This window comes from Micromys minutus (genome assembly GCF_963924665.1).
Source record: "Micromys minutus genome assembly, chromosome: 2".
Classification (NCBI taxonomy): Eukaryota; Metazoa; Chordata; class Mammalia; order Rodentia; family Muridae; genus Micromys; species Micromys minutus.
Genome location: NC_137971.1, coordinates 94,348,279 through 94,366,503, shown reverse-complemented (window position 1 = coordinate 94,366,503; position 18,225 = coordinate 94,348,279). Strand labels below are relative to the sequence as shown.

The following is an 18,225-nucleotide window of genomic DNA, read 5'->3' as shown; positions in this document are numbered from 1 at the left end:
AATGAGCTTGTTCTCATCTATATCTAGTACTTTATATATGTAATAGATAGTTTTATATTGTTTATTTTCAGGCTAATCCTGGTAAACGTGTGTGTGTGTGTGTGTGTGTGTGTGTGTGTGTGTGTGGCATAAATGTGTATCCAGGTTCATGTGTATATTTTATGTGTCTATAAATGCCAGAGATAAGTTGGCTGTCATCCTCTATTACTCTTTACTTTATCTGTCGAGACAGAGTGCCTCCCTTGAGCTCAGAGCTTGCCGTTTTGGTGTATTTACCCACCCAGTCAGTTTGTTCCAGGGAACCTTCTATCTCTTCCTCCTTAGCTCTGGAATTACGGGAGGGTTGCCACACCTCCTTGGCATTTACATGGACACTAGGGATCTTTGGTCCTCATACTTGAACAGCAAGTGCTTTATCCATTGAGCCATCCTCCCAGCCCAAAATAGATTCTTAACCACATTATTATACATGAAGAAACTAAGGCTTAGAGATGCTAAATGTCTTGTTCAGAGTTACATGTGGTAAGAAGGTGAGATTTGCACCTGAATCTCAAACAGTAAAACCTTATTCTGATGTTTACAAAGCAAGCTCCAATTTTGGTTAAAGACTTTTAGATTTATTACATATTTTAAATATTCATCTGTCTTGGATCTTATTCTTTTCATTGCCTTAGTCAAGGGAGGTGTGAAACCAATTCCTGCTGTTATGGCACATGCCTAGAATCCCTGTTTTCAGGAGATGGAGGCAGGATTATCATCAATTTAGGGTTTTATAGGTATATGCCACAGTACCAGGAACTGGCCCAGAAAAGGAGAGTCACCAGTCAGGAGACTGGTGCCATAGACAATGGACAAAAGCAGCTAAGGCTCCATCTTAGGCCTTCTCTGTCCCTAGGTTTTGTGTTCTGTTCTTGTTTCTGAGATAAGGTCCTACTATGTAGTTCTCATAGGCCTGCAAACCACTGTATAGCCCAGGGAAGGACTTACTTCCCTAACAAGGGTCTTCTGTTTACAATGAGTGGCTCTTAGTTACTTTTCCTGTTGTGACAAAATATTTGGCAAGCAGCTTAAGGGAGGAAAAAATTATTTATTGATTGATTTATTATATTTATCTTATCCATTGTGGCAAGGAAAGCATGGTGGTGGTGGTAGCCCCGGAGCCCCATGGCAACCGGATTGTGAGGCAGCACTGTTCACATGGCCCTATCAGGAAGCAGAGCATGCATTCTGGACCTGGAGGTGGAGGTCACCTTGAAAGACCTGTTCCTTGTGACGTACTTCCTCTAGGCAGGTTCTTCCTCTTGAAAGCTCCGCAGGCTTCAAAATAATACTGCACACTAGAACTGAACGTTCAGAACATTAGTCTGTGAGGGAAGGAAGCATGAATGTGGGTGTTCTTAGCCGTTTCCAGGTATTTGTGCACAAATGATAAGATTTCTCACAGATTTCCTTCCTACACACTTAATAAATGCTCAAGTTGCGTGCTCCTGAGGTCTGATCACAGCTCTCTTCTCTTCGTTTTGTCTGTGACTATGGGTCAGCTTCTTTCTCACTCAGGTTCTTTATTCCTCTATCTATAATAACAATGATGTCAGACTGGATTATTCAGGGCTCTTCTATTTCTGTGAACGGGGCACAGGGAAGCCTGTTTTGGACACTTGCATACATGTTGATTATAATATCACATTGATTATAATATATTAAGACAGTTATCATTGGCTGCACATATACCTTATTTGCATATGAAGCAGTTCCCATTAGTAATATGGCCTTTTTAGTATTTTCATTCTGTTTTCTATGGACTTCATGTTTTGTTTTTGTTTCTCTATGTAACCCTGACCTGGAACTTGCTTTGTAGACCAAGCTGACCTTGAACTCCCAAAAGTCTACCAGCGCTGGTATTAAATGTGGGCACATCCAAGCCACGCCGGTTAGTGGAAGTGACTTCTGTTCTTCTGTAGTTGTCATCTCCAAAGCTTATTGCCTCCGTCTGCTAATCTTGGCCGAGTCCTAGAACCTTCTAGTCTGTACATCCTTATCTAGGTCTAGACTGTTGTGAGCCTTTGAGACATACTGCTGAATCAGCTCACCCTTTCTAGTTCTTTCTGAACTCTTGCTGGCTAGTCAACTCAACTGTTTTGACTTAAATCTCCTCTCTAAGATGACTAACTCAGTCTGGCTCCTCTCTGCGTCTCCTGAATTGCTCTGTTTGGCCTCCAACTAACTTTGTCAATCTCTTCTAATCTTCTGTTCATTCACTGGCTCATTCTGTCTTCAACTCTGCTCTCTCTTTGCAACCTCTCTCTGTATAACTGTCCCAGTAAAACTGCCTCCTGTCTCTCCTCCATTCCTCAAGTAGCTTCCCTCCCCTCTCGTGAGAGCTGGGTGTATCCTATTCTCTCAGATCTTTTCCTGATTCATCACTTTGCTGCTCAGGATGTCACGTTCAAACCTGGGTGCTTCCTTCTACAAATTAACTTTGCCCTCAATGTCTGGAATTAAAGGTATGTACTAAGGGCATATCTGAATTCCAGCCAGAGGGATTAAAGGTATGTGCTCAGGTTGAACCACACCACAACTAAAAACAGGCTTTTCCAGTAGCAGTACAATCTCAGGGTTCACAGAGTGATCAAAATATCCCGCAATACTGTTTTTGTTTTAAACACAGGGTCTTAGGGAGGCATGGAGCTTACTATGTCACCAAAGCTGTCCTTAAATCACCACAATCCTGCCCTCGCCCTTTAAGTGCTAGCTTGTGGACATGTATCACTGCACATGGATTTCAGTGTGATATGGAGAAAATTAAAAAAAAACAAAACAAAAACTTAGGGGGCTGGAGAGATGGCTCAGTGGTTAAGAGCACTGACTGCTCTTCCAGAGGTCCTGAGTTCAATTCCCAGCAACCACATGGTGGCTCACAACCATCTGTAATGGGATCTGATGCCCTCTTCTGGTGTGTCCGAAGACAGCTACACTGTACTAACATACATTAAATAAAGAAATAAATCTTTAAAAAAAAAAAGAATCTTGGAATCAGGTTTTGTTGTTACTTGGAACAAAGTTCTGAAATGTTTACTTATTTAGGGAAATGTTTGTGGGCCTGGCAGTTGATGTGTTTATTTGTCTGGTGAGGTCACGCCCAGGGTACAGCGTACTATTATAGCTATGGAAGGGGGCTATCAGGCTGCATCTGACTCACGGAACCGGGGCCCAGGAGACCGCAGGGAGTTTTCCAGCAAGGCAGCCTTATGAAGTTGTGGTAGAGTGTGCCTGTGTTTGTTAGCACAGCAAAACAGATATGGGGAGCTGTTGGCTTTGTTTGTTGTTGTTGTTGTTTCCTTTCTCAATAATGTCTTACTGTATATATTTGTCCTACCTGGAACTTGCTAAGTAGATCAGGTTGGCCTCAAATTCACAGAGATCTATCTGTCTCTGGTTTCTGAGGGCTGGGGTTAAAGGCATGTGCCATATGTCTGGTATACAGGGGAAATGTTTTTAAAACTATTTCCAGTATCTGACTTATTTAAAGATAAGTGAAAATATGAAACATCCTGGTTAGTTTTCATTTAGCTTTTCACAAGCTGGAGTCATCAAAGAGAGCCTTAATTAAGAAACAGCCTCTAGAAGTTTGGGCTGTTTGGGAAGGACTGAGAGAGAGGAGGACAGGGAAACTGCAGTTGGGGTGCAACATTTAACAAAAAAAAAAAGAAAAAAGAAAAAAGAAATAAAAAAGCCTGGGTTGTAGGCAGGTCTATGGGACATTTTCTTAGTTAATTTTTGATGTGGGATCACATTTAGGCAGGTGGGCCGTGTTCTATAAGAAAACAGGCTGAACTAGCCATGGAAAGCAAGCTCGTAAGCAGCACCCCTCCATGGTCTCTGCTTCAGAAACCTCCAGGTTGCTGCCCTGTTTTAGTTTCTGTCCTGACTTCTTTTGCTGATGAACAGAGATAGGGAACTGTAAGGCAAATAAACACTGTTCTCCCCAACTTGATTTTGGTCACGGTGTTCCTAATAATAACCCAAATCAAGACATGGAAGTTTCATTTCTTCTTTTTCCTTATTCCATAGATCCTGTGTACTGACATTAATTACAATAGTTTTCAGTAGATTGAAGCTAACTTTTGATCATAGTTGTCCCAGAGTGACAACTATGTGTTTTTCTAGCAGAGTGTTTTTCTTCAAAGGCCTGGTTGGAAGCAGTGGCCTTCATGTATGATGTATAATTTATTTATCCTTCCTGGTGTTTGAGACTTGTTGACTGATAAGTATCTGTGTTCTGTGCTTAACCTGTACAGGTTTGGGGTAGAGCTACACGTGAAGGTCGGCAGGCAGGCTAAGGGCTTATGCATTGATTAATTCAGTTAACCTGTTAACCCAGCTTGTATAGTCCCATTGAACTCAAGAGATCTCAGTCTTAGGAAGGGAAACTTCTGTGAAAAGAAGCTCTGGGTTTTTCACTGCAGGGAGGGTTTGTTATAAAACAGGATCCCATAACGGAAAAAAAAAATGGACTCTGACAAGACTGGATTTTACTCTAAGACCAGTCAATTTTTTTTTTAAATTCATTTTTCAAAAATGTATACGGGTGTTTTGCCTGTATATATTTCTGTGAACCACATGTGTGCCTGGTACCTACAGAAGACAGAAGAGGGCATCAGATCCCTGTGAGTGGAGTTATAGTTAGCATGCCGGTGCTGGGAATTGAACCCTGATGCTCTGGAAGAAAGCCAGTGCTCTTAACTTCTGAACCATGCCTCCTATACGTATGTCCGTCACCATTATAGCCGTATAACTGTAGACATTTCCCTGAATCCGCACCTCAGTTCTCCTGGAAAGGACAACAACCTAATTAGGGTACTTAAAGAGGTTGTGGTAGCTCATGCCTTTAATCCTAGTGTAGGAGGCAAAAGCACGTGGATCATTGAGTTTCAGGTCAGCTTGGTCCTCAGAATGAGATCCTGTCTCAAAACAAAGAAATTGTGATTACTGCCAAGCATAATAACAAGCTATGATCTTTTACAGAAGAAGAAACTGAGGCATGGTATTGATGTTTTATAAAGAGAATTAGGTGGTCAGCAGAAGAGCTTTCTGCCTCCAGAGTCATTGCTCTTCCTTCAGTTACAACATTCTGCTTCATCAGAGCATACACTGCTTCTCTTTGTACCCGAGCGATTTTTAAAATTTAAAACTACATAAAAACATGTCAAATACAAAAAAAAAAAAAAAACCCCACACACAATGGTGTCAGTCTTTAATCCTAGCACTCAGGAGGCAGAGGCAGGTGGATCTGAGTTCAAGGCCAGCCTGGTCTAAAAAGTGAGTTCTAGGACAGCCAGGGCTACACAGAGAAACCCTGTCCAAAAAAAAAAAAAAAAAAAAAGCCATTCAGAATAGACGCTTCTTCACATTGGATTTTATACATTTTATTCTATAGAATATATTTTAATACTCTATCCACCACCAACATAAGCTTCTAAGATCAAGGATGTTTGTTTTGCTCAGTGCTGTTTCCCCAGTGCTTTCCACAGTATGTGTCTGGCCTATCTTAAGTAATAATACATGTGAAAAGTCAGAGGCAGCTTTCAGAAGTTGATAGGTTCCTTCCATCGTGGGTTTGTGGGTCACCAGCCTTATGTGGCAAGCTGAGCTGTCTTGGCTGCACAGCTCAGTTTGTCTTTCTTTTTAAATAGTTGATTCTATTTTGTATGGATACATGTTTGTTGAGACAAGGTCTTTCTGTGAAGCTGGACTGATGCAGACTCGGTCTATATACCAGACTATCCCTGAGCTGAAAGTCCTGTCTTAGCCTTCCAAGTCCTAGGGTTACAGGAGTGCACTGCTCTGCCTGGTCTACACTGCATTTATATATACATAAAATCAACCAGTGGACTTTTGCATTGTTACTACCCCTTGGCTACCATGAATGTTGCTACAAAGAACACAGGTGCACAAATATTTCTTCAAGCTTGGCACAGTGACACATACCTTTAATCTCAGTATGTAGGAAGCAGAAACAAATGGATCTCTGTGAGTGTGAAGCCAACCTCGTCTACAACTCAGATACATGCCAGCTAGCTACACAGTGTCTCAGAAACAAAGTAATTACCTCTTAAACATTTAGTTTCCAATTATTTTGGAAAATACCCCAATGTAGGATTGCTGGCTTAAATAGTAATTATGCTTAAAATTGTTTTCCCTCCTTCTTTCCTTCCTTCCTTCTTACAGGACTTTATTGTGTAGCATATGCTGGCTTTAATTTCTCAATATTTTTATGAGAGACAACGGATTTCACTTAGAGTAAGGCAGTGAAGGGAACATTGACAAAAGTGGTTGAAGCCCAGGGGCTTCAGTGGGAAAGATCGCAGGCACAGTGGGCGGAGAGATGTGGGAGTAGGCCGTCCAGGCAGTCTGTGAGACCAGGGGCGGCATTAGGGAGGATGGGAAACAGCAGGTAATATCCCTATCAGAGAGGGGCGGACATTCTTCCTGACCTGATTTGATCATTCACATTTTCATTTACATTGATCTTGCTGATTAATTAACAACCGGTCCTCTATTTGGATAATAACACTAGCAAATGCTAAAAATATTCCTACTTTGACATAGGAAATATTTGCTGATGTATTATCCACAACACCCAGGAAGATACAGATGTTTTATCTTTAAAAAAAAGTGTATTTTTTAGACATCGGCCTTTATTCAAATATTAATACCACACTGTCTTTTTTATTCAGGGCCATTTTGCTTCCTAATGAACATATAATTTATTTTCTTAATGGAGCACGTTCCATTTAAGTGCTCTGCTTACATTTGCCTTTGTTAACTCAATCTGGAATTCTTAGGACATAGGGAGGGGCAAAATCTTGAAGTGTGCTTTTGATATTATCTTGAAAGTTAATAATGGTCAGCCTTATTTGTGGTCATTTTTTACCAGAAAATAGAAATCTAACAAATAGGTATTAAAAAACAACACCAACAACAAATAGTGTCTTGGCTAGGTGTGTTGGCGTACTTTTATAATTCTAGGAGGGTGAGGCAGGAGGATAGTGAGTTTGAGGTCATTCTAGGTTACATAGAAAGACCTCAATGAATAAAATAAAATGTGTGAAATTGTAACTTGTGTATGTTTTATTTTGAAACTCCACAAAAACATAAGACAAGCAAAACTTTCTAGGGTTTTGAGTAGTTTAGTGCCACTAAATTTCTGTCAGCTCTATTCACGTTACATTATTTAAAAATTAGCCATGTTGCCCCAACACCTACACCTGTGTAATAGGTAAGAAAGATATCGTTAGGTCAGGGACAATGGTATGTGTAGAAACCAACATGGCCTGAACGTCCATGGCCATGCATGTGGAGGTTAAGAAGATGGTAGCCTTTGAAGAATAGACTCTTTTGTGAAGCAGTAGAATTCCTCCAGCAGAGACTGCTTCCCTTTTTTAGCTTTCAGGGGCAAAATGAGAGATCTTTACTGTTGGCTTGTTCGTGAGGTCTGGTTTCACTCTAAACTATCAGCAGCCATCCTAGAAAACTGAACAGTTTGTTGGTGAGATGGATCAGCAGGTAAAGTGCTTACTGCAAATGTCTAATGTTCCAAGTTTAATCTAAAGGTGAAAAGAGAGAACCAACTCCAGATGACCCAGATCTCCATATATACACTGTGGCATGTGTACTTCTCACACCTCGCCTTCAAACACGTAATTTTTAAATTCGAAGAAACTAATTACACCATCTTTAGTTTTATAGCAACATTTTATATTAGTTTTAAAGGGAATTAAGTTTTTAAAATATGCTTATTCTGGACTGAGGGGATGGCTCATTGAATACAGTGCTCGTTAGTGCAAGCATGAGTCTTGTTGCCAGTGTTATAAAGCTAGGCCATCATGACAGCCACCTATAATCCCAGCACTGAGGAAGCAGAGTTAGGCGACTGTGGGACAAGGTGGCTAACTAAACTAGCTGGGATTGGCAAGCTCCAGGTTTAGTGAGAGACCACGACATGGTAAATAAAGTGGAGACTGATCTAAGAAGGGTACCCATTGTCAATGTTGGGCCTTCACTTGCACACACATAGATACATGCCTTATACATGAACACACAGGCATATTACATATGCATACACATGCCTACAGCAAACTGCCTAAGCTAGCCAGGTAGCCAGATGTGGTAGCACAGTCAATTCTAGTGAAGGGAGGAAAATGCTGAATTTTTGAGGCTTAGGCTGTCTAGTAAGATCTGATCATAAATAAGAAAATATTGATATTCTATATATAAACAAGTAAGCATGATAAACTAGGTGTGGTGGCTCGAAATCTTACTTAGGAGGCAGAGGCAGGAGAATTACAAATTTGAGATTAGGCAGGACAACATGAAGAGACCCTGTCTGACAGAATGTGTAACAGGATCTAAAATGAATAGATTAGCATGAAGGGAAAACAGAGATGACATAGCAAAAGAAGCCAGGCTAAATGTAATCCCAGTTATGTTTATTAGTAAGGATTAGAAGAAATCCAGTTTTTCAGGACTCCTTGCAAGGGTACCTGGGTGAATTTGCACCAAGGCAGCAGCTGTAGTCACTGCAGTTCCATCTTCATCTCCGAGATGTTGCCCTTGGCCAAAAAAGCTAAGCTGTCTCCAAGTTCAAAGCATTCGGCAAGTGGTGGCAAGGCAAAGCCATCAGAAGAGGGAACCAATTTCCATGACAAATATGGAAATGCTATATTAGCAGGTGGAGGCATCTTCTGTATTTCTACTTGGACATATACAGCCACACAAATTGGAATAGAATGGAACCTGTCCCCTGTTGGCAAAGTCACCCCAAAGGAATGGAGAGTCACACCAGCTGGTACAATAATCAAGGAATTGTTTCAAAACCAATTCATAAGTGAATGCCAAGTCAAAGAATCATGTACTCATTAAAATATGGCAGATCGAAGAGGGAAAAAAAAAGTACCTTTGAAACCTTAAAAAAAAAAAAAAAAAGAAAGAAAGAAAGAAAGAAATTCAACTCTAAGTTTCCTTGTGACTTAGAGCAAGACTTGGTTCAAGGTTCAGACGTGTTCATCATTCATTTTCTGTTCACACAGTTGACAGTTTATGCATATGTCTGAGATGCAAAACAGCATAATGTTATGCATTTGAGTACCTAGCTGTCACTGTGTAACACCTTAAACAAATAAACTTTTTTTTTTAAGATATCCATAAAAAGATCATTGTTAACTCTGTACTTGCCTTACAGAATAAAAGTGTTGTATTATGGAAGCTTTTCTTGATCCTTCCACCAAGGAAAATGACATCTCTGAGTTTATGCTGTAATACTGTGCTGTATTACAGAAACTGTACTATGATAAAATTATTGTAAATCTTATACACATGTCTTCCCAAGAAAAGACAAACTCCCTTTTTAAAAAACATGTATTTATTTATGTATGTATATAAGTACATTGTGTCCAGACACACCAGAAGAGGGCATCAGATCTCATTACAGATGGTTGTGAGCCACCACGTGCTTGCTGGGAATTGAACTCAGGATCTCTGGAAGAGCAGTCAGTGCTCTTAACCACTGAGCCATCTCTCCAGCCCAGGATGAACTCTCTTAAACAAGAGAATTAGTTCATAGTAAATCTGAAATGCTTCTGTGCCATTTAATCTTGAGGGGGAGCAGGGCGGTGATGGTATTTACTTGTTTACTTAATGTGTGAATGTGCACACTGTGATGTATGTGTGAAGGTCAGAAAACAATGTTCAGAAATTGGTTTTCTTCTTATGCCCTATGGGTTCCTGGGATCAAATTCAGCTTCTCAGGTTTGGTAGCAGTGCTTTTACCTGCTAAGGTTGTTTTGTTTTGATGAATAATTAATTCTGCGTTTTGAGAGGCTGTCTATAAAACTTGTTCATTCTTTTTAAAAACCCATAACCTTGAGAAGACATTCTGTATCATTGCAAAGGCATTTGCTGAATAAACAGTTAGTTGCCTGTGGTGTTTCCCCCACACGGAGGGGCCAGGGGAGAGGGAGATGCATATTTCTGTGCATGTATGTGGAGTCAGGGAGATACATATGTCTGTGCATGTGTGTGGAGTCAGGGGGGGTTTTCGGTGACCCATCTATCATTCTCCCTTCATTCGTTTGACACAGGGTTTCTCGCTGGCCTGGGAACGAGCCTGGTGGCCAGCAAGGTGATTCTTTTGTTTTTGTGCTTGCCCATGACTGTAGTGTTGGGTTTAGCGATGCATGTGTGACCATGCCCAGCTCTGTAGGATCAGACTTGGGTCCTCATGCTTGCATCCTTTCATCTTTCCAGCACCTTGTTCTGTTCTTGATGAGCTAACAAGCCATTTTCTTAGTTGTTTTAATGGACTAAGTGCTGTGGCAGTTGGAACTTGACATTTTACAGATGAGCATCTCTTTTTAGGCAGGCACCGAAGTTGAGCTTTTGCATGAAGAGATCTTTATGTTAACTGTAAAAGCCATTCCCATATTGCAATCCCTTTATCAGATTTGTAGAAGTTACAGTTCTCTATTTCATTTTTAAATTAAAGCATTCTCTAATGAAATATGGTGTACAGAATTAAAAAATGCAGAAATCTAATGTAGTCTGATTGCATTTGACAAAACAATAGAAAAAGATAGCCACAAAAAATCTGGGCTTCTTTGTAAATCATACTGATAGACATAAGGAAAAATCTACTGGAACTGTTTTCTTCAGTTTATTAAGAAAATGGTTAATGTCTAATGGAATTGAAGCCATGTGTGATGCCATAAACCTATAACACAAGCACTTGGGAGGGAGCCAGAGGAAGGTAGATCTGAGTTTAAGGCCAACCTGGTTTACATACTGAGTTCCAGGACTATATAGCAATACCCTGCCTCTAAACAAACAAACCAACACAGCTACAGTGAGTTCAGAGCTGTTCAGAGAGCTCTGGGATCATGATGTCATGTAGCCAGGCCGAGTCTGGCCTTTCAGATCTTCTAAGACTGAGTGAACGCAGCTGAGAAGAGGGGATGTGAATGTGAATACCTTTATGATTTTCTTCAGATTCTGCATTGCATAACTACTCAGCATTCTCTGAATGTCCTGCTTTCTTGTGTGATTTCACAAATGATCTTTCCTTTTCCTGTTCTCCCTGGGGAATTCCTGTCACTCATCAAAACACAGATCAATGAATGACCTATTCTTTTGAAACTCCTCTCGCTTCCTCTTATTAATTATAATTAGGTTTAGCTACATAAAACAGAAATCTGGAGGGGGCGCCGTTGATGGTGTAGGATTTGGAGCAGTTAGATGGTTTAGTGGGTGAAGGTTCTTGCTGTGAAACCTGACTTGAGTTCAATCCCAGGGCCCACATAATGGAGAGAAAGAGCAGGACTCGTACTATAATTTTCTGACTCCATAACGTACACGCACCCAGAGCCCCACACAAGGTGAACAGTGAACAAAGAATAAATAAATGTAAAAACATTCAGTAGGGGCTGATGAGATGGCTCAGGATCTATCTACCTGGTGGAAGGAAAGAACTGACTTGTAAATTTTCTTCTAACTTCCGCATTTATGTTGTGGCATGTGCTTCTCCCCTCCACGAATAAAGCATTTTAAGTATAGTGGTTTTTTGTTTTGTTCTATTTGGCCATCCATAAAGTACAGGAGTGTGTGGCTCAGGACTAAAATGGTTGTTCCATGAAATCAAAGCTACTTCTGTCGTCCTTGGCATAAGGCATTTATTCTCAAGGTCATGTCAAGGAAAAGGAGACTGCTAAATCCCAATTATCATGTCCTCTTTCCAGACAGCAGGAAAGAGTCTAGGGAGAAGAGGGCAGGAAGGAGGACTCTGTCTTAAGCTGATGCTGTCCATTTAGCAGCCCTGCCAGAAGATCTGCAGAGCATTTCCATTGTATTTCAGAACTGATTCGGTCCTGCTCAATCCATCCAGCTGGATTGTTTCATAGTATTTACCCCAGGTTGGGATTAAATTTGGGGCCTTGCATGTGTTAAGCAAATACTGTCAGTGAGGTACATTTTACCCCCCTTATTAGTAACTCCTCCCTACCCCTGACAGGGTCTCTCTGTGTAGCCCTGAATGTCCTAGAACTCACTCTATAGACCAGGCTGGTCTTGAACTTAGAGATCTGCCTGCCTCTGCCTCCTGAGCGATAAAATTAAAGTCTTATGCCATCACCATCTGGCTATTTAAATTTGTTTTAAAATTGCATTTAATTTATTTTAGGAGGGAACATGCCATGCTACGATGTGAAGTTTGGAGGACAGTGGGTGGGAGTTGGTTCTCTCCTTCCACCATATGAGTTCCAGGGATTGAATTCCAGTTGTCAGACTTGGTGGCAGATGCCTTTACCCATTGAGTGATCTCTTTTGAATATTTTCATGGAGCTACCTTTCTGCAGCCTGGTTAGTCATCTCCTCCCCTAGCAGCTTATCCTTCTTTCACGCTTGAAAAGAACTCTTGCGAGTTTTGCAAATTTCAGCTTTCTCGGACAGGCAAAGTTTGTTTACCTTCTTATTCTCACGAACCTCTCTGTCCTTCCCTCTTAGTTTGGAAGATACTACTGTATATAACACATATCCAGTGTCTATGCTGCCCAGAGCTTTCTGCATGCTTGATATTATACCAACTGAATTATATTCCCGCCTTACTATCTTCATTGTTTAGTACAGCCAGGCTGTTTGATGTGACCTCTCAGTGTGACTTTGATTTGCATATTTTTTGTGTTTATTTGCCATTTGTAAATTTTCTTAGCAGAGCTGGATTTCCCAGTCTCTTGAAAGCGTAGGTCGTCTTAGGCTAGAGAGATATCTCAGTAGTTAGAGCACACTGTTGCTCCTGCATAGGACCTAGGTAGGTTCCATTCTCAGCACACATGATGGTTTAAAACACGAGATTGGATGTCTTCTGACTTCTGCAGGTACTGGGCATGCAGGTGGTGCACGTATACACATCCAGCTAAAACATTCCTACACATAAAATAAGTACATTTAAATTTTTGATTGGTTTTGTACCATTGAGATGTATAAAATTTTTACACATTCTAAATGCAAATTCTGTATTAGACTTGGAATTTAAAAACCAGATGACTCAGCGGTCAAGAGCACTGTCTACACTTTCAGAAGTCCTTAGTTCAGTTCCCAGCAACTATATAGTGGCTCACAGCCATCTATACTGTTATCTGATGCCCTCTTCTGGCATACAGGTGTACATGCAGATAGAGCACTCACATAAAATTTGTTTTATATATGTAAGTGCTCTATCTGCATGTCTGAGGCTACATTTCAGGAGTTTAGTAGGCAATACAGAAATACGATCCCTCCTTGTTTAGACCCTTCCTCCTGCCCTCAGCATAGGTTTTGAGGAGGGATATGGAACACACAAACTCAAATGTAAAGCGTTGTGTGTGCTAGGCAAATAACCTTTTATTTGCCACATCCTTAGCTGGTACACTGGGGTGGAGAGATGGCTTAGCAGTTATGAGCATGTATTGCTCTTTTAGAGGACCCAGGTTTAGTTCCTAGTACCCACATCAGGCAGCTCACACTATAGTTCCAGTTCCAGGGGTTCTGTGCCCTCTGACTGACGTCTGTGAGTTCCCACATTCGCATGGCCGGTAAAATACATTCAGGCACAATACTACATGTGATAAATAAATCTTTTAATCTCATCTAAAATAATAATAATGCCAGTTAGTTAGCTATTTGATAAAGAACTGTATATATAATACATAATCTATAAAGATAATTCTTAAAATAACGTAAGTAGATGAGTTATTTTTAGGAGCTGGGAGAAAGGCAGGGGACTGACTAAAAAAGATATAGTTGGAAATCTTTGAATTTTGATTATAGAATTGCAGCTATTTGTATAACTGAGTGCATTTTTTGGGTTCAGAACTATATTCCTTAAAAGAGTGAATTTTACTATATGTAAATTCTACCTTATTAATAAATAATAATACATAATAATAAATTAATTTTAAAAACTCTTATATAGTATTATTTAACATTTTGAGATTAGAGGAAACTGAGAGTGGTTAGGACACTTGCTTGTGGCTTTCAATTGATGTGTGGTAATTACGGAACTTGAACCTGAATCTGTCTGACACTAGAACTTGTGGTTTTAGCTGATGTCTGTCTGACATCATGAGCAGTATACAGATTCTGCTGCAAAAGGATCATCCCTTGGGCAGTGGGGGACTCTGCTCTCAGCAGTGACTGTCTCAGTCTTGCTGTGTTTGTTTGTTTACTTTTGAGGCAGAATCTTACTGTGTAACCCAGCCCAGCCTTGAACTCACAGCAGTTCTCCCTTAGCTTCCCCAGTGTTGGGATCATAGCTTCACCTGGTTTATTCCAGTGTTAGACCCTGGCAGATCTCTTTTCTGTCATTTACTGGTTGGGACTGAATTGATGTTGTTATGTCCGTGTCTCAGTCTCCTGTGTCTGTCTGGGCTCCCAGTTTAGAGCAGCGGCAGGTGATGTGTTTCTTTGACTATAAAAATGTTTCACATTATGAACAATCAGCAGCACAGGGTGTGTTCTCAGTAGGAGAGTGCGCAGATGTTTGTAGGGCCAGTTGTGCTGCCCAGCACATGCTCTTGTCTGTTTCATGCTGCTATAACAGTGCCTCACATTGGGTAATTTGTAGAGAGAAAAGATTTATGTGCTCACAGGTCTGGAGTTGGGTGTTCAGTAATGAGGTGCAGGTGTTTGGCAAGGCCTTCTTGCTGTGCCATTCCATGGTAGAAGAACAGAGGGACAAAACAAGAGGTAGAGAAAAAGCACAAGAAACCTTCTTCCAGTATAACGGCATTGAGAAACTTCTCTTATGCTTTTATGAGGACCCTTCTCCCAGTACAACAGCATTAATCAGTTTCTGAGGGTGGATCCCTCAATGTGCCTTAAACATCCCACCTCTTACTGTTATAGTGGCCATTAAATTCCCTACACATGCTTTTTGGGGATACTACTTTCAAATCATGACAGCATTTAACAGTCTTACTTAACACTGACTCATTAGGCAGAGAACTGGTTGAGGAGAAGAAGGTCCAAGTTAGAGAACACATTCAACCATCATCCGTGTTATCTGTGCAGGAGCACCATGGTCACACACCATCATTGTTTATATCTGAGCATCACTTTACCTTTAGTAAGTTTAACATCAGGGTTTAATTCTCAGCCTGGTTGTGAAATGAGTTTTTGTTTTTCTAAATTGAGCTGATGATACACATACCTTATTTCATATATCCTCGAGTTGTAGCTTCCATTTTTAGATGAGTGTAATGACCCCATTAATCCCAGCTTTGTTTGCCAGGGCTTTGCATTGAGCATGTTTATGGAAGTTTTGGATTCTGAAAGGACCAGTGGCATTTCCTGTTTGCCTGTTCTGAGAGTCCCAGCATCCTGTCCTTGGGAACCCATCAATTCTCCACCTTTCATTCCAGAACCCTGAACAGACTTAATTAATCACAGAGCCGTTGTCATCAAGCCAGATGTTCACTGCCTGCCTTCACCATTTAACTTGTTCCCTATCCTGAGGTGCAACAAAACTTAATGACCTAAAAAATTGCCCATCTATCATGTAAACCTAGTTAGGAGAGAATTGTTTGATTTTTATGGAGTGTAAGCAATATATCTGGAGACACGTATTCAAACATGTGTTGGCTTATGTGTACGATATGGCTCTCTAAACAAGATGGGACAAATTGTCTGGTTAATAGACCTTAATGGCAGGTTTTCCATTAATCAGAATGGAGAATGTCTATTAAGATAATTAACAGAGCATTTGTGTAGGTGATAGTTATTGCACACAAATTTCCAAGTTTCTTCCTTTCCCTTGAATAAATTTGGTAAGAAGGCTTGGCTATGTTTTTCCTTTTGCTTAAGATATTCAGTGGCATCAAATTCTCTCTTTGGGGAGCATCAAGATGGCTCAGTAGCTAGAGACGCTTACTGCTAAGTCTGACAGCCAAGTTCTATCCCTGGGTCCCACATAATAGAAGAAGAGACCCAATTTCTGCAAGTTGTCTCTGACCTCCACATGTACGCATGCATGAGTGTGCAAATAAATTTAATAAAAATTCCTCCCTCTTTTCTTTACAGCTGTTGGTAGCTTTTATCTTATCTTCTTCAGGCATAAGGGGTGGGCAAGACACTTGCTCTTTCTTCCTTCCAGCAGGCTAGGTGCTCACCACCAGACACCAGGTTTTCTTGATAAACCGTAGCAGGTGTCATTTCCCAACTTGTGAGTTAGCATCATTAGAAATAGAAAGGACCTCAGAGGTCAACTAATCCATTAACATTATGACATTGAAGTCCAAAGAGAAAAAGTGACTTGGCCAGTGCCACATTAATGTCAGAGCTCTCTGTAGAATACTGGTACTAAAATTAAACTGAGCCTAAAGTGGCTGAGTTGGCATTAGACAAGTTTTATCACTTCTCTGCCCTTTTATTCCTCATCTGTCAAATGGGGAAAGAATTATATTCTACTTAGTCCTTTGTTTCTATGCTATGATGCTTCTCTTTGAGCATAACTGAAGACTTCAGAAGAGATTAGAAGACAAGATGATGCCATAGGGAATGAGCAATTAATAATCAATGCTGTTGTTTTTGTCTTTTCTTTAGGATCCTCCAGTCTTCCACAATGAACCCTGTTTACAGCCCCGTGCAACCTGGGGCTCCTTATGGCAACCCTAAGAACATGGCCTACACTGGTGAGTGGTATAAGAATGGATTATTATTGCTTTTCAGTTACTTTATGATAATTTTTATATTTGTTTAGTGAATTTTAATAGTTTTCACTCCCATTACCCATTCTCACCCTCTCCTCCATGAATGGCCCTAATTTGCTGAGTGACTTTACAATTTACCGCAGGGCTCCAAAAGCCCCAGCCTGGCTTGAGAAGCTGTAAAGGATGCACATAAGGTCCAGTAGTGATGGAGGAGGGAGCAGCAGGCAGTCTCACAATGTAGCTCTGTCTGTCCTGCAACTCGTGGTGTAGACCAGGTTGGCCTGGAACTCGCAGAGATCTACTAGGCTCTGCTTCCTAAATACTGAGACTGATGGTGTTCGCCAGCATGCTTACCAATAGAAGTGACTTTCTTGGTTAAAGAATTGATTATTGAATTATTAACAAGTGAGATGGGGAGAAATTAACACTTACTGAGTACTTGTCATGGTCTTGGCCTGTGGTAGGCACCTTAAGTAATTCATTTCTTAGTTATTTATTTATAAAATGGACTTTACAGTGTGTGTGTGTGTGTGTGTGTGTGTGTGTGTGTGTGTGTGTGTGTGTGTATGTGTGTGTATCACATGTACCATCATGGTACATGCCTGGAAGAGGACAACTTCCCGTAGTTAGTTCTCTCCTTCTACCATGTGGGTTTGGGGAATAGAACTCAGGTAATCAAGCTTTGTAACAAGTGCCTTTTAACAGCTGCACCATCTCTCTGGCCCCACCTAAATTTTAAAGTAAATTCCATGCAATGTTGCTCATTTATCACCATTTAGCAGATGAGAACATTATAGTCATAGTGGACACCGCAATTCAAATAACATTGAGCACAAGTCAGTTGATTCTGAAGACTGATCTTTTAAATTCTTAGATTCCAGTGTGGCATTTTTTTATGTTTTATGTATATTGTGTTTGGAATGTTGTTATTCCTCAAGAAATCAATTTTTAAACCAAGCATGGTAGCTCACACCTACAATTCTGGCACTTGGGAGACTTAGACAGGAGGATTTTCATGAGTTTGAGGCCAGCATATAATACCTGACATAAAGTAAGTGCCTGATAATAGTTACTCTTAGTTATAAGTAAAGACAGGTCTGGCTGTCCTGGAACTCTGTAAACCAGGTTGGCCCCAAACTTACAGAGAATCCCACTTGTCTTTGCCTCTCCAGCGCTGGAACTAAAGGCCTGTGCCAACCCTGCCTGCCTTCATTTTCCTGATATATCATTGTGCCTTTTGTTTTATTCATTTATTCTACCTAGACTGACGATAAGACTCTTAAGGTTGCAGCTTGTTTTTGTTTTTAGTATGGTGAGACTGGATGCCATGTAGTCCCAACTGCAGTTTAACTGACTGTGTAGCCCAGGGTTAACTTTGCACTCTGAATTCTACTCCTACCTTCCAAGTACTGGGGTTACAGATGTGTATCACCGTGCCAGAGTGGGTCTCAGCTCTGTGAAGGGAAATTCTGGCTTCAGCCCCCTTGAAGGC

At 40.7% G+C, this 18,225-nt stretch overlaps 1 protein-coding gene and 1 pseudogene across 4 annotated transcripts in view; both read left to right on the top strand.

The window, feature by feature from the left end:
* The window catches only part of FAM168A (family with sequence similarity 168 member A), a 127,257-nt gene that overhangs the window by 59,141 nt on the left and 49,891 nt on the right, over positions 1 to 18,225 (top strand). For all 3 annotated transcript variants that reach the window (XM_080912092.1, XM_080912090.1, XM_080912091.1), the window contains exon 2: positions 16,627 to 16,715. In XM_080912092.1, the coding sequence (XP_080768218.1) occupies positions 16,646 to 16,715 (70 nt within the window). In that variant the 5' untranslated portion in view covers positions 16,627 to 16,645. The remainder of the gene's footprint in view (positions 1 to 16,626; positions 16,716 to 18,225) is intronic.
* On the top strand, positions 8,605 to 9,246 carry LOC308417769 (cytochrome c oxidase subunit 7B, mitochondrial-like; annotated as a pseudogene). Its single transcript has 2 exons — positions 8,605 to 8,848; positions 9,242 to 9,246. The product of its transcript is annotated as a cytochrome c oxidase subunit 7B, mitochondrial-like (transcript).